This window comes from Chlorocebus sabaeus, chromosome 14 (genome assembly GCF_047675955.1).
Source record: "Chlorocebus sabaeus isolate Y175 chromosome 14, mChlSab1.0.hap1, whole genome shotgun sequence".
Taxonomy (NCBI): Eukaryota; Metazoa; Chordata; class Mammalia; order Primates; family Cercopithecidae; genus Chlorocebus; species Chlorocebus sabaeus.
Genome location: NC_132917.1, coordinates 95300024 through 95325560, shown reverse-complemented (window position 1 = coordinate 95325560; position 25537 = coordinate 95300024). Strand labels below are relative to the sequence as shown.

The window sequence follows — 25537 nt, the reverse complement described above, 5'->3', positions numbered from 1 at the left end:
CCCCAATGGGGGTGCACTGTCAGAGAACAGGTCAGAGCCCACCTGCCTGGGCTGTGGCTGGCCCAGCCCTAGGAGCCCTTTGGGTGGAGCAGCCATCTGCCTTCTCCTGAATCTGTGCCAGCCACACCTCTTGCTCCCCTTGTTCCTCCTCACCCACCTAAGATCTGTGACTTCTAAGGCAGAAGGGCCCTGGGAAATTAATCACTTTGATCCTCAGGTTAAAAATGGTCAGAAATCCATGTGCAGCACCCACCCCACTGGAGATGCTCACCCAGGATTTAAGTGTCTACCGGAGGCCGTGTGGGTCGTCACCTGCTGCTAGGGGTCTGAGGTCTCTTCACTGTCCCAACAGAGAGACTTTCGTTGCAGCAGTTCTTGGAGAAAGTGGAGAATAAATGGTGCCCTTCACACACTTCTTTGCCCATAAACTACCAGTTTATCTCCTTTTAAGTTCATCTTCAGGTAAAATTATCACAGGGTCCCTATCCCAGTCTGGAAACTTCTAATCAGCGGTCCCTCTGCTCACAGGGCACCCCTGCTGAGGGGCTCATCAGGTCGTTCTGCTGCTCCTGGGCCTTTTATGGACTTTCACACATTCCTAGCAAATGCGTGAAGTTTTCTGTTTTCTTATTTAGTCCTGGAATCTTCCTTCTGGCAGGTCTTAATACTGAAATGACAGTGTGGTTGCCAGTGCAGGAGGGATACATCACCCAATATCAAGAGGTTAAACTCAAAGCAGGTGGAGCCTCATTTCTCCGTGAGGACTAGGGTGGGATCCAGGGAGGAAGAAGGGTGGTGTAACTATGACAGAGGTGCAAGTAGGGGTGCGGCCAGCATTTCTGGTTGTGCTGGAGAGACCCATGGACTCTCGGATGAGGAAGGCGGCACTGACTGTTAGCCGCAGGGCCGCTGAAGATTCTTTGGCAGACCTTGGTTTTGAGGGCTGGCTTGGGGGGCCACAGGGGTGGTTGCTTCCTGGGCGCCCCATTATGAGATGAACCTGGCCCAGGGTATGCAGATTCACGTGCCATGTCGTAGGGTGCTAGCAGAGGGCAGCTGCTGAATTCTCTGGAGGGTTCCAACATGAATGCCACTGTGGGCTGCGTGACAGCTGGGGTAGGCGGAGAGGCTCCACATACCGGTCTGTAGCTTGGCCAACTGCCCCCAAGCAGCTAGCACCCCGACGCAGACGAGGTGGATGGGTGCCACCTGCCTCTCATGGGACCACTCTGACAGGGACAGGGCTTTGTCCAGTCCATGATAAGAGGGGGCTGAAATGAAAACCATTTGCTCCGACTCCCTCCTCAGCTTTTTAGACATCAGCTCGTCCAAAAGCCTTGCCTGTACTCAGGCTTTACATGCAAAATTAGGCAGCCATTTGTGCAGTGCAGGTCTGCCTGCACCTGCGTTTTAAACTTCAGTTATCCGAGTAGTCACCTCAACTTGCCAGCCCATTGGGCAGCCTGACAGCAGCCTGACGTGTATGCTTCAGCCATCACAGGACGAGGACCAGGGCTAGAATGCAAACACAAAGAGGACAGGATGGGAAAGGCACAACTGCCATGTGCTGGAGGGATGCGGGTCACCCACGGGCTCGGGGCCTCGCTCTGGTGGGACTGGCGGCCTCACACAGGTCTCCAGCACACTCCTGCAGTGCTCTAGTGTTGCTCAGCCTCTGTTCAACTGTAATTCCAAGGAGGGAATCTCCTCTAGGGTAGAAGCTTCTCCCATAGCAGGTGCGTGGCCACAGCTTGTGGCTGGGCAGGGAGCATCAGTCCAGAGTGCTGGCACCAGCGTTCTGTAGATGCCTGGGGTTCGATGTCCCCAGGAAATAAGAGTTTGGCATTGTCCACAGGCCTCTGAGTCCACTACTACTGTGAATAAAGGGGAGGAAATGGAACGGCCACCCACCCTTGGTAACTATAGCTGGCATCTGTCCCGTATGAGAATTTGCCTGACCTACTTCTCATGTCATCTTTAACCTCCCAAAAAATGGTCTGATTTTTGTTTTAATTAAGACAGGGTCTTGCTCTGTCACCCAGGCTGAAGTGCAGTGGCGTGATCTCTCAGGCTCAAGCGATCCTCCCACCTCAGCCTCCTGAGTCGCCAGGACCACAGGCGCATGCTACTATGCCCAGCTAATTTTTATTTTTTACAGAGACTGGGTCTGACTATGTTACCCAGTCTGGTCTCGATCTCCTGGACTCAAGCAGTCTGCCTGCCTCGGGCTCCCAAAGTGCTGAGTTTACAAACATGAGCCACTGTGCCCAGCCCAAAAAGGCCTGATTTTTAGAGACCCACATTTGAATCTCTAAAACGTACCCAACCCATTCCAATAGTCAAGGGCATAGGTATACCTCAGTGAATATATTCTTTTTTTTACATCAAGATGTAGCGAGAGGGGAAGGGCCTCCTCATGCTCTGCAGTGATGAGGGGATGGCAGCAGAGTCAATGAGACATCTCAGAAAAGGAGTGAGCAGTGGCAGTGGTGCTGCTTGTTCACCGTGTGACTTGGAACAGGTCACTTAACCTCTCTGAGCCTCAGTTTCCTCATCTGTGAAATGGCCACATTGCTGCACCTCAGATGGTTGATATGAGGGTCGGATGGGCACATATGGGGATGAAGATCAAGTCAGTTTGGCCAGGGGTGGTCATCAGGCCCCTTGCTGCTGCTGCTTTTTTTTTTTTGAGACGGAATCTCACTCTGTCACCCAGGCTGAGTGCAGTGGCGTGATCTCGGCTCCCTGCAAGCTCTGCCTCCCGGGTTCACGCCAGCCATTCTCCTGCCTCAGCCTCCCAAGTAGCTGGGACTACAGGTGCCCGCCAACATGCCCGGCTAATGTTTTTGCTTTTATTTATTTATTTATTTATTTATTTATTTATTTTTAGTAGAAATGAGGTTTCACCATGTTAACCAGGATGGTCTCAATCTCCTGACCTCACGATCCACCCACTCGGCCTCTCAAAGTGCTGGGATTACAGGCGTGAGCCACTGCACCCGGCTCCCTAGCTTCTTACTAGCTTAGTCACTGGCCAAGAGTCCCCAGTTTTGGCAGCCTTTCTCCTTAAAGGCTCTGGGAGTGTTCCACACACAACCCTTCAGGATGAGGGGTGCCTATGAGGAGAGTGAAGGAACCCAGTGTTAAAGGGAATCCTTCCCTCTCCACCGCTCCTGCTTAGTCTCCTGAAGAATGACGTGTTTTACAACTGGCAAGTGCTGATCGAAGCCCAGCCCAGCCATCTTGCCTGCCCGTCGCAGTGAGGGGAAGCTCCCGAGATGTCTCCCAACAAAAGCGTCAGGCAGGCAAAGGCCATTCTTCATCTGCCTCTGAGTTTGTGAAGCTCTAAGGCCAGCAGCCAGCCATGGTGGCCTCTGCCACACTCAGCCATGAGAGTGGAAGCTTCAGAGGAAGGCAAATGCCCCACAGGAGTCTCTGGAACACGCGAGTCTGGTCCATAGAGGGTTCTCAGGGAGGGTGCTGCCATTGGGAAGCTGAGCTTGCAAACAGTGTTCTAGAAGCTTGCTACTGCGACGGCATCTGCAAAGAACAGCAGCGTCGTCTCTTGGGAGCTAGAAGAAATGCACAAACTTGGCACGAGCCCACACCTATTGAGCCGGAGTTGGCCTCTGCGAAGGATCCCCAGGTTGTTCAGTGTGCACTGAAATAGAAACTCTTTTAGAGCAGGCCTTTGAGCAGAGCCCAGGACGTGGTGGGCGCTCAGTCCGTTTTGTTTTCTGAATAGTACATCCATGAAAAGAGTCATGTGTTGCCTTCTTGTTAAACTGTGAGCACTTGCCCTCCTGCTTGCACCCTTGGCTTCCTGGATTTCCACCAAGATGTGGGTTTCGGGACACGTTCCCTCCCTTGTATCGCGCTCACAAGCCCTGTCGCTCGGTGCTGAGGTTGCTCTTCCTCCACGCTGGGTCGGGGCAGGGGCCCGAGGGGACACAGCTATTTTGCGCCGGTTTTCTTGTTTAGCTGGGCACCTCCCACACCACCGCTCTTCTTTTGATGTTACAGCTGCTGCCCTCCCTCATGACCGACTTGCCAATCTTACTCCTTTTATAAGAAAAAAATAAAAATAAAATCCCCCTGCATACATTCAGTTTAAAGTCTCCTCAATCAGACCCAGGGATTTGGGGTGACTATACTCTGGCGCTGTTGTAGACCCAGCGCTGAAATCCACGGGTTGGCCACACTTCCCCACCGGAGTTAGGAGACCCATGACTCTGGGAGCTGCGGGGAGAGAGTCTTCTCATTCAACCCAGCCCCACCCTCGGACGCAGCCACAAGGCTACAGGACACTCTAAACCAATAGCCTATTCTGTAGAACTGTTTAAAGGATAGATGGAAGAAACTCTTCAGCTTTTCTTACCTTTCTAGACAGTTCTGTGGTTGGAAAGTGGTTGTGGAAGAAAATCACATCTAACCTAAGAAAGCTGGGAAGACAAAGTGTTGGGAGGGGCTTTGCTGAGCCAGGAGGCAGCCACTCAATGTCACAGAGGCCATAGCGTGATGAGCGGGGTCCCCTGTGGGATGGTGATCCCTGGCCCAGTCTTTACTGTCCCATGGACAAGACTGCACCGCTCACTTGAGCTAATCTCCCACCCCATCCAGTTTCATGTTCCCAGGAGCATCAGCCCCTGCAGAGGAGCCCCAGAACAGGGGCAGGCCCTGGGATGGGCAAACACCTGCCCAGGTACCAGCAGCAGTCCTCATGATGAATGGATAAAGTTGCCAAGACGTTTAAAATATTGAGTTATCATTTTGTTTCCATTTTGTATGGAAGATGAAAATGTGTTCTCTTTCCATTAAAAAATGTGAGAAGTGTAGTTATTGGGTGCATTGGTTATGTGTGTGCACATCCATGTAGGAGGGGGGTGTCCACCTGATGAACAAACAAGGTGACCCCACATGCAGATAGAGCCACTGGAGTCCTTTCCTTTCCAGATGGCACCTTGGTGGGAAGGGGTGCAGCCTCAGGCCGAATCCATACCACACGGGAGGGCAGAGCCGCCGGGCTTCCCTGCAGCATGGAGGCCTGTGTGCGAGACAAGTCTGCACCAACTTGCATAGTGAGGAGCTGGGAAAGCGCGGCTGCTCCTAATGGGTGCACGAGAGCTGCCGCCCCGCACAGGTACCGGCAGGCGAGGGCGTCCTGTGACCATGGGCCCACAAGGATGTGTGTGGCTGGTGAGGGGCCTTCTGATTGGGATGGCACTGGTGCCAAATCCAGGCCCAGCTTTATGACGCGACTAATTGGAGCTTGTTGTGCAGACAGTGAAAACTTCCCCAGATGGTGAGTTTTGTCCCAGGATCAAGTCACAGATCTGTAGCAGTGCCTGGGACTCCGTGGCCTGTGTGAGTCTGGCAAACCTGGTCCCCAGTGGTGGGTGGAAAATGACCCCTCAGTCCCATGCATGTAGAGATGCATCAGCGTGTTGAGGCCCTCTGGGTTAGTCCACTCTGTACTTTCAGAACGAAGACTGCACAGGGCAGGAGGAAACGGGCCCATGGAGAAGCCCCTTGGCTCAGAAGCGGAGATGAGTCAACAGGATACAGCCTAACCACTCCTCTTCCTAGGAGACCCCTTGGAAGTGGTTCGCCTGCCTGGCTGCTGCAGGGTTGCCGGGGAAGCTGAAGCTTTGGATGAAGCATTGAGGACTTTCTTCTTTGAGGCAGTTCTCACTTCTCCTGCCATCTGTTGAAGCTGCCTATCCTGATGGAAACTTTTTGCCTTCACTTTCAGCACCGGCCTTGGGCTGGGGTTGCTAAGGCATGAGGGATGCATGCTGCCTCCCCACCCTCAGTCTCCGTCTCGGCCGTGAAGGGGGCACGGTGCGGTCACTTGTAAGCAGCCTCTCAGGGACACGTGCTGGTGGCCGCCCAGTGCTCAGTGACATGTGGCACTGCTGAGGGGCCAGGCACCGTGCTCCTGGCTGCTGTGGCCCCTGATGAGAATAGGGATCCTGGAAATCTACGCTGACATTCAGATCAGGGCCCCATCTCTTCTGGACATGCATACAACAACCTGTTGGTGCCTGGATTTCCTGCTTTTGAAAACAGTTTTCAGTACCAACTCAACAGTCACAGGGGGACTAAGTGAAACACTCCAGGCCTGTTCCTTTGGGGAAAATGGAATCATTTGAGCCCGGCCTCAGCGTTATTGCTGCCATGATTGCTGTGTAATGATGTCCCAAATGCAGGCGCGTGGCAGGTGTGTTTAGAACGTGCTCCCATGCCAGTGAGTGAGATGAATGGAGGGCCGCGCTCACTGTGCCCTGCTGCTCTGTCTTCCTCTAGACCCTGTCAAGTGGGCAGAGAACACTGGGGTCCAGGAAGCTGGCTCTCAGGTATTTGGAGAGCCCCACGGAGGGCTGTGGGAGGGAACAGGCACTGGTTTGTTCTCTGAGTAGCGTTTAGGAGGAAGCAAATGAATACAGCCATAAAATTGAGCAAAACAGCTGAGCCTGGTTGGAGGAAACATTTCAAAGGAAATAATCCTGGATTTAGATCACACATGTTGGAGCCCAGAGTGAGGTTTTTCGTAACCTTCCTCTGAAAGGCAGATATTTGTAGTGGAAACGCTGACAGCCATGTGCCTGGGCCGGCTCTGAAGGCAGCTGGAACCTGCAGCCGTCCTGCTCCCCTGCTCCTGTGATCTGCTCCTATGATCTGCTCGGCCTGCCCGGAGCAGCCCTGTGATGGAGCCGCCCTTTCTCATGCCACTTAAACTCAGCAGGGCCTCTGGGTTTTTTTGTTTTTGTTTTTTTAACTCATCAAGGTCCTACCAGCTGCACATGCTAGCTCTGTGTCTGGGTGAGACCCGGCGTCTCCCTTCACTGGTTCACAGCATTGAGGGGAGTCTCCTAGACGAGACTGACGTCAGACTCAACTCCTGGTAGGTGTAGGGGACAGGCCCCTCCTGGCACCTGCTGGCCTCCCATGCCAAGGCTTAGCCTATATCCTTAGCCTATGCCATGTGTACACCCATGGCTGGCCACAGAGCGGACGTGACTCTGCCCCAGGTAGCCTGCACTTCCACAGCGGCTCACGTGGTCCTTCACTTGCCTGCTATGGTCTTCGCACCTTCATGGATTTCACTGACTCACTGCCTCTCTCCTCTTCCTTTCTGAATCCTGTAACTACTTCCCGACAACTGCTGAGTCCCGTTTTTCCCATGAAGGCTTCAAACTGCCCCCCAGTGGCCTACCTGCAGTTTTTGGAAAGCCCTTTGGCCACTGGCCTAGGTGCCTCTGTGGTGCCCTACAGCACACAGCCCAGTCAGGCTGCTGCAGAGACCCTGTGGGCCCCAAACCCAAAACAGTACCCTGGCAGGCAGAATGTGCCAGCCCTGCACACAACCACCCCACCCTGCTCAGCTTCTGCCTGGTGAGGAGAAAACTCAGAGACGACTCCTGCTTCCTCCTGCCCCGAGCTCTGTGCTCCTCCAGGGAGCTCTGCCCAGAGGGCAGCTGGCATTTACTCAGTTTCTTCTGCTACTTCTGGAAAGGTGAGGGAGAAAGAGTGGAAGCTCACAGGCATTTACCCAGCCTGATGGCATTTGCTTAACCCAGCTTGTAGCAATCATCCCATGCTGATTCTAGTATCATATTTTCTTCCCAGCCACCTCTGTGTACACAGTGAAGAGTTCCCTCTGCTTTATTCTTTCAAATCACTGCCAGCTCCCCATATAGGTATGCACTTAGGCTGAGCCAAGTACAGCCTAAGAAGGAAGGGGCTTCATTGGGCAACCGAGTGGGAAACTTCCTCCAGGTGTAGGGTCAGGGGACGCTGTCACTCACAGGTGGTGAATTGACCTACCAGGCCCCAAGCACCAGCCCAGGGAGCCTTTTCTCACAGCTGGTACCTCCCCAGGCTGTGTAATTCTCGGACCTTCCCCCAGTGGGTGTGCCTGGGCTGCCCCTCCCAGCCCCTCCAGGCGATGCCGTAGCCCTGAGAGGAAGGATGTGGCTTAGCCGGCCAGGAGGGTTTCTTCCCTGGTTGCTCATGGACTTGAACCTTCATGCCACCTTTCCTGATAAGCATCACCCAGGATCAGAGTTTCGTCAAACTCTTCGCTGCACAAAATGCCTGCTATCTTGTAGAACAGGTGGGAGATGTGGGAAGGATTTATGTCCTGAGACTCGCCAAATCACTCAAGATGACAGATGATTGACACTTCTGGGGTGCACTCAATGCCAGCTTCTGGGGCTTGACGGCCTGAGGGGAGGCGGTTACTGAAAAGAGCTTCCATGGTTCATGCTGACCAGAGCAGACTCCCCTGCCACAGCTGGTCACCAGCCATTAGAAAGTGCATTCCAGTCACATGCTTTGAAATCTCCTCCGGGGACCTGCTGTTGTGGAGCATGCAGGGCCAGCCCACATCTTCTGATGCGGGGCTTCCTTCCCGTCTTGTCCCTGGTCCCTCACTGTCTGCAGGGCTGCACCATGCACACCAGAAATGGCCAGCAGTTGAAAAGATTGGGGAGACAAGATAGTGGCCCTTGGAAAACACTTCCCTCTCTCTGAGTTCCCTCTCTCCGAGTTCCCTCTCTCCGTCATGGCTCCTGGGGTTTTTGAGCTGCTCCAAAAACCTTGTCGATAAAACCTATGCCATCCCACCAGCCTCTGCTGTGTTTTCCCTGCTGTCTGACCGATTTGAACACGTTGCCAGGTTGTGAATGGGAACGTAGCCTGGAGAGTGCAGAGGGCTGGTGTGGCACGTGACCATGATTTAATGAAACCCCCGCTCTCCCCTTTCTCACTCAGCTCAACGACTCCGCCAAGCAGCTCATTGAGATGGACAAGCCGTGCCCAGCCGCTGCATCCAGCTGCAATGCCTCCCTGCCCTCTGACTCCGGCGCTGTGGCCAGCATGGCCCCAAGTCCCACTTTAAGCAGCTCAGGGGCGGTCAGTGCCTTTCAGCGGCGTGTGGATGGCAAGAAGAACACCAAGAAACGCCACTCCTTCACCGCGCTCAGTGTGACACACAGATCCTCCCAGGCTGCCAGCCACAGGCATTCCATGGAAATTAGCGCTCCAGTGTTGATCAGCTCCAGCGATCCCCGAGCCGCGGCCAGGATTGGAGACCTTGCTCATCTGTCATGCGCTGCTCCCACCCAGGTAACATCCCGCGGGCCAGGGCAGGCATCCCTGGGTTCTCTGGGGTTCTATCCTCAGCTCCATGTTCAGTGCTCCCTGTTCCTCAACTAGCATGGAGGCCACCCAGAACTGCCCTTTGGTGTTGAGCGGGGTTTGTCCCTTGCTCCCTGGCACTGCGTCCTGCCCCCCATCAGAAGCGTGGAGAATGGTGAGTGTGCCTTGCCTGATTCAGAAGATGGCCTAGTGGTGTGTAAGCTGATTCTCAGTGGTCCAGGGAATGTCTGAGTAATACCCACCCACCTCATGACAAGATTTTTCCCATGTCATTTGACTTCTGGATGTCTGATTATGTCCTGGAAGAGTCTTGGCTTAGTGCTAGCATATTTTTAGCATCTCTGCAATGTTTGCTGATTTCCCTTTGAAGAGAAAGAAAGAGCCAGAGCTCAGAACCAGAATAAACTATTGTTGAGTACTTTCGTTACTATTGTTTCTACAGATACCTTCTATTTCTAGACTCCATTTCCACTAGTTTTTTTGTAAATTGAAGTAACCAAAGCAAAGCATTTAAAGGCTGGGCACAGTGGCTCATGCCTGTAATCCTGGTGCTTTGGGAGGCCGAGGCAGGAGGATTGCTTGAGGCCAAGAGTTCAAGATCAGCTTGGGCAAGACTCTGTCTCTACCAGCAGCCAATCAATAAAACAAAATAAATTGATTTAAAAATTTTAAAAATAATGTACAATATTTAGTAAGTACTTGCCTGTAACTCTGCCAAGACCCTTCACAGTGCCATGCACAGGGCAGGAGTTGGGCAAGTTTCCCTTTTACGAATGCAGAGACTGCAGTCGGAGATGGAAGGGGCTCTCCAAGTGCCTGACAGGGCGACCCTGCATTCACACTCCTGTGCCATTGTCGTCAGACCTCCTCCGGACTGTGGCAGGTGTGCATGGGTGAGCCCAAGGTGCCCACACGATGGTGCCCACACCATTTCTCCCTGCGCTGCTGGTTTCCACCCAGTGGCCCACCCGCCACCACACTCCACATTCCCTCCAGAGTCCCTCTGGCTGCCCTGGACACGCCTCAGAGCAAGGGCGCTAATCTGCAGGGAATCCTGGGGGAGACACCCATAAGCAACTGGTTGAGAACAACTGTCTTGTTCAAAATCACAGTGAACTCAGACAACTTTACACAGAGAATTGTCTTAAAAATTGCTGAGCTTCTGGAGAAGGGCCGTGTGATCTAGATGTGCTACATCAGCCTACACACACATGCACACATGTGCGCACATACACACATCACATGTACACTTGAGCACATGCACACCCGCACATATGCACTCCCATGCACATGTGCACTCACACATACACATGGCACACACATATACCTGCACACACACACGTGCACTTACACCGCCATCCACATGCACACCTACACATACACACACACACGTATATACATATACACCTGTGCACACATGTGCACTTATATGTATCCCCTCCACATGCACACACATATGCATGTGCAAACACATGCATACACGTGCATTTACACACCCCTCCAGATGCACACCTGCACATACACATGCACACACATACATATACACATATGCACCTGTGCACACATGCACACACTTGTGAACTTATATGCTTCCCTTCCACGTAAACACCCACACATAACACCCGTGCACACATGTAGACATTTATACATGCACACACATATTGGTGGATACACACTCACCTGCCCGCATACATGTGCACACACACACAAATGCTAGCTCTCATCGGCGGCTGAGACTGTGGTCTGGAATGGGTGCTGTAGTATCTGGAGCCGTAACTGTGCAGTCATCTGCCCCCATGGTTACCCCACTGCCTGGAAGCTTCCACAGCCTGTGACTGGGAACGTTCCCCAAGGAACAGCCACTGGGGCTGCTGGTGCATTTTCCTTATGGGGAAAAGCACAACCTTGGTCCCAACCCTAACTCCACTCCTGACCTGGGCTAAATTCTTCTTGAGCACCTCCTATTTGGAAATTCCTGGGAGGGGCATGGTAACTCAGTGTCGGACCAGTGTGGCTGTGCTCCCTGCGTGTGTGAACATCTTGGGGGTAAAGCCACAAGCAGTGGCTCTTGGAAGAGTCTTGCTTATTCTTTGCTCAAACATCCTGGACACCGGGCAGGTTGTCATGGTAGTGCTAAGACTCGGGGAGCTCACCCTGTTTGTCACCAACGACAAATTGTGGTAACTCTGGCCCAGAGCTGGGGTCCCTCCTTGGCAACCTGAGCAGCTACTGGCGATGTGAACAGTCGAAAGTTGTGTTGTGAAACAAATTTGGCTCAAAGGGAAGTTGCGGCAGGTTTGAGGGGTGCCCCTAAGGAGAGGACTGAGGAGCAGCGGCCTGGCCCTTGTGTATCACTTGGGTAGGTCTTTTGTCTCCTTCCTCCTAGAAGAGCAAAGGCCACTCTCACTGTAGTCGGGGACCCCCATCAACCAGAGGGAGGGCTCTTCTTCCTGATCACCAGCCAGAGGTGGCCCTGGAACTGCCAGGCCAGCACCTACCCCCACAAGGGTCTGGCCTGTGTCCTGTAGTTTGTGGGTAATATGTCCAAAGCTGCCTTTGGTGTTCCTTGGAGTTCTAAAAAAGGAGCCCACAGGGCCCATGAACTTTGCAAAGCTGCTGCTGTGTCCCAAGAGGGCCTGGGGCATCTTCTCCACCACTTTTCCGCAGGCCCCTGAGATGTGGGCTCAGCACACGAAGGTGCAGGATCTGGTTTCCTCTCCTTCCCGCATCCTCACCTGCACCAGTGTCTCATGTTGCCATGGCCTCTGTGTTAAAACAAGCAGAGGGAACCTTTCTAAGCCATCTGCAGTCTGATGTCTACTGGGGCAGGAAGGGAACAGATGTTTCTATTAATTTGCATACTACCTGGCTCCACAGGGATTGGAATTAGGGATTAGTGGGACTGGGATCCTGGGATCCATTTACCAGCAGTTCGACTTGAAGTGAAAGTCATGGCCAGGCTACTGACTTTAGTTTGGGTCACCTCAAAGGGCAAGAGGTCAAATAAAGCAGATGCCGCCTGTCTCCCTGTCCTGATTTAATTGAGCTGCTAGGAGACGGAAGGGGCACCTGGTGCAGTTGTGAGCTTTGTGTGCTGCCCTTGCGGGCTCCATTGTGCCGCTATGGTCTGGATGTGCCCAGAGACCAAGCCCTCCCAGTCTGCCCCTGCTCTGCACTGCCTTCCTGGTTCCTACCACCTTGCTGGCCATGTGTGTCTGACCAGGAAGTGCCTGGCCTGAGGACTGGCCTGTGGCAGCCAAGGCGAGCCAGACTCAGGTCCTTCTGTGACCACAGTGCTTCAGGGATTCTCTTCCCCACCATGCTGGCCACACCCCGGGAGAGGGAGCCCAGACCCAGGATTCTGTGGTTAGTGGGTGGCATGGCACGTCGGCTTTGATCATCGGCCTGGAGAAATTCAGCATTGCTGTATGCATGCACTCATCCACAAACAGAGGCCTCTCGCATGCCGGCACTGCCATCTTGGCAAACGTGGAGTGGACAGAGCAGGAAGGCCTGCAACCCCAGGCTCCTTGGTGCCCACAGCATGGGGCAGTGCTGGCCCCAGCAAGGGCCACTGCAGCAGCCAGTCCCCTGCCTCTCATAGTCCCCTCAGGACCCAGCGTGTCCATTCAGGCTGTGATAAAGAATATCTTGACTGACAGGATGAATTCTTGGCACCTGGCGACTGGGGCCGTAGGGGAAGACCGGCTGGTGAAGTGTGCGAGGCTGGTCATCTGGACCAGGACTTTTGGGCCATGGGGAGCAGAGGATTTCAGATCGTGCATTGTGTGTCCCAGTGCGTTTACTTTTGGGGTGAGCATGGTATGGTCCCCGACGGTTATTGAATCCTCATTGAACACTGCACTGGGTTCTGTAGAAAGGTCCAAACAGCAGGTGTCTGCCCTGGAAACGCAGCCTGCTGGAGTAGAGATGAGCCGTTTGCTGGGCACTGTGCTGTCCAATGCATCGACTGCAGTTGATCCACAGTCAGGGTTGGTGGGGGGATGTGGATGAGGAAGCCCCTCAGCTGGCTGAATTAAGGGACTCTCGCTGTAATGGACTGGTTTTGCTCTTTCTTTGGTGTTGTCTTAAAATAGAAAGGAAGAAAGCTTCAGAAATGAGTCTGAAGCACAGAGGACACTTCCCTGCTTCTCAGAGTGCCTGAGCACCGTGAAGCCTGGGCGCACAGCCTGAGAGCCCCGTGCTGGCCGAGGCTGGCCTCCTCCCCGCGGCTGTCGGGGATGCATCTGTGGTTTGCCTGTCCCCATCTCTCCTTCAGCTTCCTCTGCTGATCTCACTTTCTCTGTCCTGGCTTGCATCACTTCTCAGCTTCCCCAGTTGCGTGGCCCACCTCACCCCACAGTGAGCCAGTCGTTCATTATTTCTACTTCAGAGATGAGGAAGCTGAGGCCCCCCGGGCGGAGGTGATGCCTCAGGGCCGTGCTTCCGTGCCAGCCCTCCCTGGCCTTCCAGGGCCCCACCCTGGCTGTTAGGAGTGCTGTCAGGACACGGATAGCACTTAACTTTCCAGTTTGCTCTGTAAAATGCACAGGGCTGACCTCAAGCCAAAGGAGACGCGCAGGAGAATGCCAGCAGGTCCCTGCAGTGCTCCGTAAAGTGCCCCTGCTTTGCTTTTCTTTTCGGCTGAGGCCAGGCTCAGTGCAGCACACAGGACAGGGTGCTGGGGTGGAGGTGCGGGCTCCCACTCTCTAGCTGTGTCACCCCAGGAGAGTTACCGAACCTCTTGGAGCCCTGCAGTTAAGAGCCAGCCTCCAGAGCCAGACGGCCAGGTTGAGCACTTTTCCTTGTACCTGCAACCTTGGGAAAGCTGCCTGACTTCCCAGAAACTCCGCTTCCTGTCTGTTAAATGGAGCCAAGCTGTGCCCTCCCCACCCCCGTGGTCGTTGCGAGGGTGGACTGAGGGGGTGCGTGCGGGCCGCCCTCCTTGGCAGGTGTACCTTGAGTGTTGGCTGTGGTGGCTGTATCTGCTGCTCAGGGAATCAGGGAATGAATCACCAGCCCAAGACGCCAGACACCAGACACATCATCTCTAGTCACTGTTCTCTGCTCCAAGAGCCCATCTCTGGCTTGGTGCTGTGCTGGGTCTTGGAGGTTTTGGAAGGCTGGCGGTGGGTAAGGAGTGGGTGTGGCCGAGACCACTGCAGGATGGGAAGGAGGGGAAGAAGTAAAGGAAGGAGAAGAAAAAGCGTCAGAGACTCTGACACCCACACAGCCTGAAATATCCACTGTCCAGCTCTTTGCCGGAAAGGGCTTTAGGCTGAGGCTTTGTTGATGAGAATGCTGAAAAAGAAGAGCTGTGAAACAGAGGAGAGAGCTGGGCGCTGTGTAAGGTGAGCTCGAGACCCGGCGGGGAGGGAGGTGCCGATGCAGAACAGGCCAGCGCCTGGGTTCGGAGTAGCCATGTGGGAAATGCTACAGGCTGGAGACTGGGAGTCTCAGCGGCTACTCTGCAGGGGCAGGGACGGGGGACAGAAGGATGTGGGAGTGGGGCCTAGAAGGAAGCTTTGCCAGGCCTAGGCCGGCCACAGGCACAGTCACGGTGGCCAAGGAGCTGTGGGGCTGCCGCTGGGCGCCTCCCAGAAGCTGCCACGGGAACACAGGGCCTGCGCAGGTGGGGTGCGGCCCAGGCTGGTGGCCAAGCAGAGCTGACCTTTCTCCCACTGGGTGCCCTCCCAGCGCCTCTGTGGAGGGCCCAGTCCCATTCTTCTCTCATTGACCTACTGCTTCCTCTTTCCCCTGGATGTGCTCGACTCTCTGCAGTCTGATCTTGTCCACCACCCCTGCTGCTGAGGCTGACCCAGCCACAGTTACCAGTGCCCTGCCCAGTGTCCTCCTTCCTCGTCCACCATCTTCACCTCTTGACAGCAGTCGACGCTGTGGACAGCACCCCTTCCTGAGCCTGTCCCCTTGATCTGTGACTCTTCTTTCTAGTGCAGCCCTGTCCCGGCCCCTCCTGCCAGACCTTCTTTCTAGCTCCTACATCTACACAGATACTAGTGCCCCCCGCCTTCTCTTCCCATCCTGGGCACACTCACCCATGGGGGCTCACCCTCTCCAGAACCCCAGCCAACGTCCCTAAACTCTGCCTGCCGGCACCTCTTTCAAACTACAGATTCTCTTCTCCAACTACCTGCTGGCTTCCTGGAGAGACGCCTCGACTTCAGTGCATGCCAGGAGCAACCGATGACACCCCTCTTTCCGCAAACCTGCTTCCCCTTCTGTGTTCCATCTGTTCTTCAAGGAGTCACCACCGTCCTTAGGTGCCCTGAGCTAACACTCTTCGTCTTCCCCAACGCTGACTCCCTGCCCCTGAGTTCCCTCCTAAGTCCCTTGGAAGGTTCTGGGGAGCCTTCAGACTGGCCCTTGGTTGCCTCTCCAGCTCCCAGCAGCACTCTCCACTCCCGAGAGCCCGTGCCAATCTGTTGCCTGCGACCCACACTGCTCTGGCCTTGGCTCGTTTCTCCCCGAGAAACCGCAGCTAATCCCTTCCCACCTGCCCATGTCCCTTTTGCTGCTCCTCAGCATGGCATTCTACCCCACCAGGCAACCACAGACACATACCTGTGCAGAAAGGCGCCTGCCCACCCTTCAGGCCATCTGATATGTTAACCCCCTTTGGCAGCTTTCTGTGGCCCCATGTCACCTTCCCACCGCCAAATCAATTCCCCCACTGTCTCTGCCTGCAGGACTTCCCATGTGCCCATGATGGAACATCATTTGTGTGTATGGCTGTCCCCCGTTCCTCTCTGGGCTTTTACGTCCTTGAAGGCAGGAGCTAGGTGCCAGTGGCCCACCGGTGGGGCTCTCACAGGCTAGCTTCCTTCTTGGGTGGGCCACAAAACAGCACCAGCAGCATTCCTCATTGGATGGTCTTGTACATAAAGCAGCGTGGTACCTAAGAGGCTGTGTGACCTTCCCCAACCCTCACAGGCCTGGCTGCACGTCGATGGCTGGGGAGAGGACACAGCCGTGGGGCCCTGGCTGAAGGTGTCCAGGGCATGCAGCTGGCTGAGCCTCAGCTGGCCCGTCCTGCTCATGTTTGCACCCCTAGGGATTCTTCCTTTGCAATTGGGAGAGGTCAGAGGCTCAGCTGGTGCTTCGGGCGTAATGGAGTATCACTCACATGTCAGCGCTTTGGTGGAGGAGGAAGGATAATCAGAGGAGGGGGAAAGAAGCCATTCAGGCCAGCTCTACTATGACACATTTGCTTTTCAGTTATTGGATCAAATCGGGAAATGATTGCTTACATTTTAGAAAAATTTCCTCATAAACCATGTATGAAATCAAGCAGGTGCCCAAGGACCCTCTATGGGCAGTCAGCTCTGGAGTGCCTGCGTCCATCACTGAGAGTGGCCACATCACGTGATAAGCAGCCCACGTTCTCCGGGGCACCAAGCTGCGGACGCTTGCTTCTCACTCATACTATGAGTCACCGGCAGAAGAGGGCTTGGCTCCACCATCCTCACCCGGGACACCAGCAAACAGCCACAGGCTGAGTCCAGCCACTGCTTCTTTTGGTAAATGAGAGCTTCGCTGGAACAGGGTCACACACGCCCATTTGTATATCATCCGCAGCTGTTTTTAGGCCATAACAGAGATATATAGGAGTTGTGGCAGAGATTCGTAAGACCCACACAGCCTGAGATGTTTATTACTGAGCCCATTACAGAAAATGCCTGCTGACTCCTGGTGTAGAATGTCTCCAGGACCGTAGCAGGGGCAGAAATGAGGCAACTAGAAATGAGGTTTCCACAAGGAAGCCTCTGCTCATGCTCTTTTCAGTGGCCAAAACCAATCCTACAGCCCCGCCCTGTTGAGGGGGTGGGTACATGGAGTCCAGCAGGGCCTTGAGGAGAACCGTCCCCAGGCGTCACTTCCCTGCAACTCAGCAAGTTTGCATTTCTGAGCACAGAGGTTGGGAAGCTTCAAAGGAAGAGCCGACACCTTTCCAAAGTAAGGCCGGTGTGGCTCTGACGTTATGCTTGCACTGCCGTGGCACCCACTAATACTGCTCATGAGTGTCGTGCCTCTGGGCAGGGGCTCTTGGTGGCTCCAGAGTGTGGTCAGATGCAGGCTGACCCGCCATCCAACCAGGACCAGCACCTTCACTGGCTCTTGCCAACTTCCCTGCTCTGGAGAACACCATGACTTACAAATTACCTCCAAATAAGCAACCCTTGGAGATTAGGAACATACCCTTTAAAATCAATGGAAGGGGAAGTGTTTGAAATTCAGCCAGGAGAACATCAAAAGAGAACATTTCTCAAGTCTCTTCGTGTCTGAGAAGTCAATGAGGAGAGTTCCTTATGGAAGCTTCTGGGCAACTTTAAAATGCATCACCAGCTGCTATTTGTCTCCTATGCAGCTTCCTGTGTTGGCTGGGTCTTCTCTTTGCCACAGGACAGACAGACAGATGCTTCAAGCAGGAGGAAGTGCTGGGGAAAAGCTGAAGGAGCTGAAGCAGGACCTTCCTGCCTCAGGCCTGGCAGCCCCCAGACTTACTGTGTATAACCTGTGCAGCCTCTGGCTCCGGCTCTCACCTGCAGAGCACGAACTGCCTGCATAGCAGAGCACCTGGGCTTATTTTTAGCGTTTTCAGAAAGTTATGAATTTAATTACATGCCTTATAAGGAGGCAAAACAAAAAGTAAGGGAGCCTGGGATGAATAAAAAAAGAATCCCATTGTGAGAATCTTACACAAGAAAACTTTCTTCTACAAATCTGGAAATAGCTGTACCTCCGTGACTTACCAATCCTGGTCTTTAAGTGGGGACAGAGGACACCGTGGCTGCCTGCGACCTGGCGTCCTGATGATTTTTGTCGATTGCAGAGCTTGCCAATCACAGTGCAGGGTGCTGGCAGCGTTTCTTTTGCTGCTATGACAAGCTAGGAGCCGGATCCACGGGTTTCTGCCTGTGCCTCCAGGCCATCCTTGGGCAGAGTCAGGAAAGATCCTTGGGTCTTCTTGGCATTTGGAGAGCATCCGGGCGCTCTGGGTGGGCACTTATTGGCTGGCAGCATAGGAGAGCCACTCCCTTGTCCTAGCAACTGTTGAAGCCACATCCTGCAAGGATCCACAGAGGGTTTTTCATGAATGCCCACCTGTAGGCCTCATGGGGCCCACCAGGAGACTAGCACACAGTCCATGCCTCAGAGGGTGGAAAGAAGGAAGGGCCTTGATCAGCACAGGTTAAGCAGGAGGAAATTAGGCCACTGAGGTCAGTGTCCTCAGGGCTACAATGTGAAGGCCCACGACGGCCCTGGTCAGGACTGTGAGGAGCTAAGAACCTTCTCCACCCAGTTCTCCTGACTGTTTCGGCCTCCCTCTGCTGGAGCTCATCTGCCCTCCCGGTCCAGGCTAAACCTCCTGCCTCCCCACAGGCGTTATCTGGATGCAGTGTGGGTTTGGGGGGCGAGAAAAACGGGGTCCCACATGCCCTCATGCCCAGGCAGGGTTTGCCCTCAGGACCTTGTCCCCCTGTCACTGTCCACTCTACCAGCCCGTGAGCTTTGCTGTGGCAGAGAGTGCTTTCCCTCTCTGTATAGGCAGTGCCTGGCACTGGCACTCTCAGACAGAAGGACGGATAGATGGACACAGTGAATTAGAGTTGAACAAAAGGATATTTCAAAGTCCACTGCTCCTACAGCCACTGCTGTAAAGGAGGCACTTTCTGTTTGAAGGCAGAACGGATGCACAGTTGGATGTAGATGAATATTGTGCCTTTTATGCAAAGCAGGACGGAGATGCCTCTGGCCTGATGGGTGCGCAGAGGGAGGAGGGTCCAGGGCCTTGCTACCATCAGAGGCAACAGGCAAGCGAGATCTGTGAGGAAGGCCATGAGTGGAGGCCATCCACGTCTCTTCCTGGTAGAAGAAAGGCTCTAGGGCAAGATAGGTTGCTTCTTAGCTGAGGCTTGGGAAGCCCCGGGTAGGTGAGAAAGGGGTCCTATAACTTCCTTGACAGACCTCCCCTTTCCTCTTAGTGTTTTGAGATTTTCATTCCCCAAACTGGAGTTGGGTTGTGGATGCACTCCTCCTGTATTCCACTGTTTTAATCCATTCTCCTTAGTAATATTGTGGGAATTCCTTGTTAAGCTTTTGATCACAACTTTCACTTTTTGGTTCCAATTATTGGTCCAGTAAGACAAGGGCAGAAAGGGGGAGGAGGTTCATCTTCTCATCACAGACACCTAGAGCAGGGGCAGCAAGCTTTCTAAAGGAAACAGCCAGATAGTGAATAATCTAGACTTTGCAGCCAGGTGGTGTCTGCCACAGTGACTCAGCTCCACCCTGCAGTGTCAGAGCAGCTGGAGACCGCAGTGAATGGTGGGCGTGGCTGGCTGCCAATAAAACTTTATTCACAAAAGCAGAACGCTGGGCCAGATCCAACCTGTGGGTGAGGATCAAATATCCAGCAGCAAATTTGGAACTCCTGCGGGGGCAGGTGGCCTGTGGGCAGCAGCGGAGGTGAGTTCTGGCCTCCATCTTCAGCGGCGAGCGAGCAGTTCCCCTCACCAGCTGAGAGTGCTGAAGTTATGTGGGCAGAAGGCATGGCCGCTGCCTCTCCCAGGACAGACCCTCCTCGCTGGGGCTTCCTGGCCGCTGCCCTCCCCGAGAGGGAGATCGAGAGGCACGCAGGGCCTCTGGCTGCACAAGCTGCTTGCTCCTCTTTGCAGAACCAGGCAGAAGAATCAGGCCATAAATGTTTTATTCTAGAGTTTTCTTTGGGAAGCAAGTTCATGAGGGTCTGATTTACACCCCGTGTAATGGAGTGGGAGCAAGTGATGAATAATGCATGCCCGTTTCACTGCTCCTTGGGGGTGATAACAGTGTTTTCTGGACTCATATTAAAAGTTTAAACGAGATGTTTCTTCTCGGGGTCTTCGTCTGTTCCATAGTGTTACTGAAAGAGACTCGGAGCCCCCATACAGCCTGCCCAACCCCAGACCCCCTTTTTTCCCTTTTAGTAATCCCAGCAGGAAACTACTATGGCTTGGTTCCCAGCCACTGCTTAGGGGCCCCATGACAATGCAGCGGGGGAGTCTCTAGTGTCTGGTTACAACCGGGCGGTTTAGAATCGGGGAACCGTGGCCACAGCACTGCCGCCAGAGCTGACACCAGGCTTCCAACCAGGAGAGGCTGGAATTTGATGAAACATATTGCCGTCACAAATGACAGCCCAGTCTTTACTGACTAGCAGCTCCAGGGCTGTGTGCCATTCACCTGTGAGTTCTGTGATAGGGAGAGAGATGCAGGAGCAGTGGAGCACTACACAGTCAGGCTGAGCTCCAGCCCTGACCTCGGTGCGGAGGGCCCCCACAGCTCTGTGCACCCAGGGAGCACCATCAGCGCACACGCTGTCACTTTACTGTTTGCTTGTGCTAAGTTCCATCAGACGAGGCCAGCCTCTCCTACCTATAGCCCTGCCAGTGACCCTGCACTACTGCGCTCGTGTGAAATGCTCACAGGCTGTGTTGTTGAGCATCCTGCCTGAGGGAGGGAATGCTGGAGTGTTCTGTAGGGTCAGTGCGTCAGAGAACTGGGCCGCTGCATGGTTGGCCAGCTCCTTCGGAACACATGTGTCCACTTGCCCAGGCCAAATCCTGGCGGATATCCATTATGGAGCCATTTAAAAAGACCATGGTGCAAACCTACTTTATTATAGTCGGAGCCTTTTCCTGGGCATGGGCTGCTGGGCGCGACTTCGTGGCAGACAGGGCTGCACTTAGCTTTGAAGTCGGAGCAGAGATTTCCATCGGGTGATCTTGGAGATAGGATGAACATCTCCCTGAGGGCCGTGTCCCCAATTCTTTTTACTCAAAGGCACCTGGAACTCCTTCTCTTTTCTTGTTTTTATCACTGGCTGACTCCCTCACTCCTGCCAAGTCTTTACTTATCCCTTAAAGCCTGGAATCGTTTAAAATCAAGCCATTAAAAATCAAAGCAGCATTTGATTGAAAGGTGGCTCGTGGTTAAGAGGAAGCCAGGCCTGCGTCCAGGGCCAAGTGCCGTGGTTGGAGCTGGAGGCAAGGAGCCCTCAAGTCCCCAGTGTCACAGTCAGCAACTCTCAGCCTCGTTGTGAATACTTCAGGGGAGAGGAGTCATTGGTTGGGGGCTGGAAACGCATCCAGTGCAGGCTTTGCAGGATGCTGGCCATGGGGAAGCCTGTGCCTTTACTCAGGAGTTCCTGGTTACAGTCATTTAAAGGAGAGGCGCCTTGCCCTGCAGTTAGTTCCTGCCAGGGTTAGCAGTGGCTGCTCATCTCTGCCCCCCAGCAGGCCTCGTGTTCTTGGGAGTCACATTGTGTACAGCTGGGCCTGTGGCCCCCAGTGTGGCGCTGCTGAGCCCGTCAGTGGGAGGACCGCTGACCCCCTCCCACTGTGGCCACCAGGAAGCTGCTGCTTGTTTGCATCCGTAGCAACAGAGACCCAGATTCAGAGGACAGACTGACCCCATCAGCATCTGGAAGCCACAACCAGTGTGCCAGCCACTTCTTTGTACTTGCAGTTTCTATATCCCTGAGGGCAGAGCCCAACCCAGCGTTGCCTCCTACACAACAGGATGTCCCATGGTACCTCTCACTCTGGGCACCACACCAGACATCCATGCTAGGAGGGCCGGCCACCTGGGAGCCACACTCAGCCATGTCAGTTTTAGGGGCATTCATCTTGACCTTTGGGAAAAAGCATTTCCACACATCTGACCTCTCTCTCCGCTCCTCGTTCCAGCTCTAAGTAATAGCTTGTTGTTAAATCTCACATATTTGCTAGGAGCTTTCGCTGTATCAAGTGTCAGCTGAAGGCCAGGATTCCAGTGAAGCCGCCAGAATGTCTCCCTCCTGCTGTCTTTAGGGACAGCCTGTGTCAGGGTAGCCAAGGCCCCAGCCCCCCGAATGGGCCCTGTGGCAGCTCCCACTGTCCACGCCCCAGGCTCCTTGACTGAGCCCTCCCGAGCCTCCTGACACCCAGCCCTGTGGGTTGCTTTACGCTGGACTCACACAGGGCAGTCGGTGGAGGCCGGCATAGATGGGATGGTGAGCCTTTGGCCGCCGTGGTGCACGTGCATGTGCTCTGCACGGTGTGCACTCTCAGCCCAGCCTTCAGCCTCTGCCCAGCAGACAAAACACAGTCTTCTCGGTCTCTCCTGGCCAAACACATTGCCCCCCTTTCGCTGGAGTATGGCTTGAGCAGCTCCAGGACATTGGGAGGTGGAGATCCAAGTGCCGGGGCAGGCTCCAGGCAGGCCACCCTCCCAGTGTGGCCCCACCGTGGCTCTGGCTGCACTTTGCTTGTGCTGTGGTGGTTTGGGACAGCTTGGCTGTTTGTGGAGCATTTATCGGAACAGGACAGCAGGCATGGTAACAAGAGCAGGACCAGTGCGTGCCTATCATCTTACGTACCCGCTCTTCCCGCTGCTGCAGAGCCGAGTGCTCAGTGCCTGGGAGCACAGAACTGCTGGGCCAGCCCCTGCTGGTGCTACAGGGTCACCCCTGCCCTTTGTCAGCTCCCAGGATCCCCTGACAAAGATGGCACATGGGGGATCGAGAAAGACACAGGTTTACCGTCAGCCAGACCTCAAGTGTTAACTCTGTTATTCTTCTCATACCACTGTGGAAATGTTTCAGGAAACCGCTATCACTTGATATTAAAGTGTAGATGAAAAAACAATACAATTATCCCAAAAGGCAGCTCCCCAGGGGAGCAAAGTTATGGTTTGGTATGTAAGTTTCCTGACTTTTTGCCATGAAAATACATGTATCACTGTCGGAAATTAGATAAGCCTTCATATGCAAGGCTGTCACCTCCATTTCCACTCTGCACACCCTCCATGGCCCTTCAGGCCTGGCCATGGAGACCATGGCACAGGCGGCGGTGGCACGTTCTGTTTCCTCATCAGCCTGCCAGCCCTACACCGTGGGACATTTTAGCTTGCATCAGGAGTGCAGGTTTTTCACAGTGCTGCTGCGAAATCCTTACCTGTACCTCCATTCTGACTTGTCTGATTATCGTTGTTTTATATCTGTGTGTGTGTGTGTGTGTATATATATATATGTATGTTTGAGACAGAGTCTTGCTCTGTCGCCCAGGCTGGAGTGCAGTGGCATGATCTCGGCTCACTGCAACCTCCACCTCCTAGGTTCAAGCAATTCTCCTGCCTCGGCCTCCCAATAACTGGGATTACAGGTGCCCGCCACCATGCCCAGCTACATTTTGTATTTTTAGTAGAGACAGGGTTTCACCATGTTGGCTAGGCTGATCTCAAACTCCAGACCTCAAGTGATCTGCCTGCCTTGGCCTCCCAAAGTGCTGGGATTACAGGCGTGAGCCACCGTGCCTGGCCTGTCTGATTATTTTAGGATTCATTCTTAACAGGAAACTGCTGGGGCTACAGGCTTTTTTTCCTTCTCTGTCTCTGTCTCTCTGTCTCTTTCTGTTTCTGTCTGTCTACCTCTGTCACTCTCTGTGTCTGTGTGTCTTCCTGTCTGTCTCTCCCCCTCTAGAATGGAGAACAGCTTTGTCTACAAACCCAAATCACCAAGACGTGGGGCTGACTGTGTGAGAACTTCTCCGGCCCCCCATTCCCCTCCCTATTCTGTGCACTGGGGCCCTGCCCCCACCAGCCCTCCACACAGCACGGGCATGTCACGAGGGCCGTGCCCTGCGGGACCTGAGTTTGCAGGCTTCTCTGGTACTGACTATGGCAGAACAGGACAGAAACCAGGGGACTGTGGGTCCACTAGCCCAAGCCAGGAGTGAGGGCTTTCCCTGCAGGGAGCACACTGAGGTCCTCTGTGTCCTATGAGTGGGATCAAGAGGTGTAACTCCCCTCCAGTGGTCCCGCAGGGGTAGTCACCTGCCCCAGGAAGCACCTGTGCATGTCAGCAAAGCCAAGACAGCTGGGTCCGTCTAGGTCCTCGGCTTCCTTGGCCATTCCACAGCGTGCAGCTCAATGAACAATGACATTCCCTCTGAAGCACCATCTCCCCTGGACTGTGGGTCTCCTTCTGTTTCTCAGGCTGCCCCATCTTGGCCTCCGTCAGGGCCCTCTTCTGGGTGGCGTCCTGCAGGCGGGGCCAGGGCGTCCTCCCTCCTCACTGTCTCCCAGGCCACTGCACCATCTACCCCGTTGGCTTCAGGACAATTATCACGAGCCTTTGTTGAGGGCCTATTCTGTGGACTTAGAGTGACTGCTTTATAGACTATGGATTGTCTTACTTCGTACTACAGCTATCTAGACCATACGAGCCTCCACCACCCCATCTTCTCATGTCTTGGGGGCTCTGTCCTCCACTGCTTGATTTCTGTAGTTTTGGGAGCTTTAATTGAGGTTTCATCTGGTTTTTCAGTTTTTTTCAGGCAGGAGGGTAAACCTGGCCTGTTACCATTATGGTCAGAGCAGAAGTTCATGACCCTCAACGGACACGATGATAGATCAGAGGCTCACAGGTGCCGTCTTGGCTACAGTCACAAACACAGGTCACACACCTAGGAGCTAAGGGCTTTGCCACGAGACTGCATTGCCTCGTAGATCAGCTATACATACATGACCCCAGATCTGCTGCCCAGACCAATCCCCTCTGAGTTCCTGGTTGGCGGCACCAGCACCCTCATCATCCACACTGAGACATTTCCAGGCACACCAAATACTGCGTGTCCAGCAGCGAGCTCATGGCCTCTCTGGTCTCTTGCTCGTGTCTCTCCAGCAGCATCTCCATCTGGCCAAGGCTGGAAACTCAGCCCGTGATCCTCCCTCAACGTCCTTCAGACCTAATCTTGTTGGTGGAGAAGGGAATGACGTCCCCCACGCATATCCAAGTGCTGATCCCGGAACCTGAGAATGTGTCATCTGACATGGCAAACGGGAAAAGACCCTGAGATGGAGATGCTCCTGGATCACCTGGGCTGCCTCAGCCACAAAGGCCCTCCCGAGAGGGAAGCAGAGGCCAGAGTCAGGGAAGGGGATGGGGTGGTGGAAGCAGAGGCGAGGGAAAGGAAGACGCGCCACTGCTTGGCCTTAACGTGGAGGGGGCTAAGGAACGTGGGAAGCCTCTAGAAGCTGCAAAGGCAGGGAATGGAGTCTCCTCCAGACTCCCAGAGGGAACACAGCCCTGCCACACCTTGATTTTAGAACTTCTGACTTTGAGACCTTCTGTGTGATTGTAAGCTCCTGAGTCTGGGGCTGTTCGTTTTGGCAGCTGTGAGGAACTTACACCACAGTGTGGTGGCTAAGCACGTGGCCTCTGCATGGGCTGAGTTCAAAATACCCATTGCAGGCTTGTGAAGGTTGAAAGCATTGTTCCGGGGAAGTGCCCAGAGCTGGGCCCAGCCATGGTAGGCTCTGCACAGGGCAAGTG

General features: G+C 54.2%; 1 protein-coding gene across 1 annotated transcript in view; it reads left to right on the top strand.

The window, feature by feature from the left end:
• Window positions 1-25537, top strand: part of SH3RF3 (SH3 domain containing ring finger 3) — a 375116-nt gene that overhangs the window by 258453 nt on the left and 91126 nt on the right. The window contains exon 4 of the mRNA XM_008008347.3: window positions 8776-9129. Coding sequence (XP_008006538.1) covers window positions 8776-9129 — 354 coding nt within the window. The remainder of the gene's footprint in view (window positions 1-8775; window positions 9130-25537) is intronic.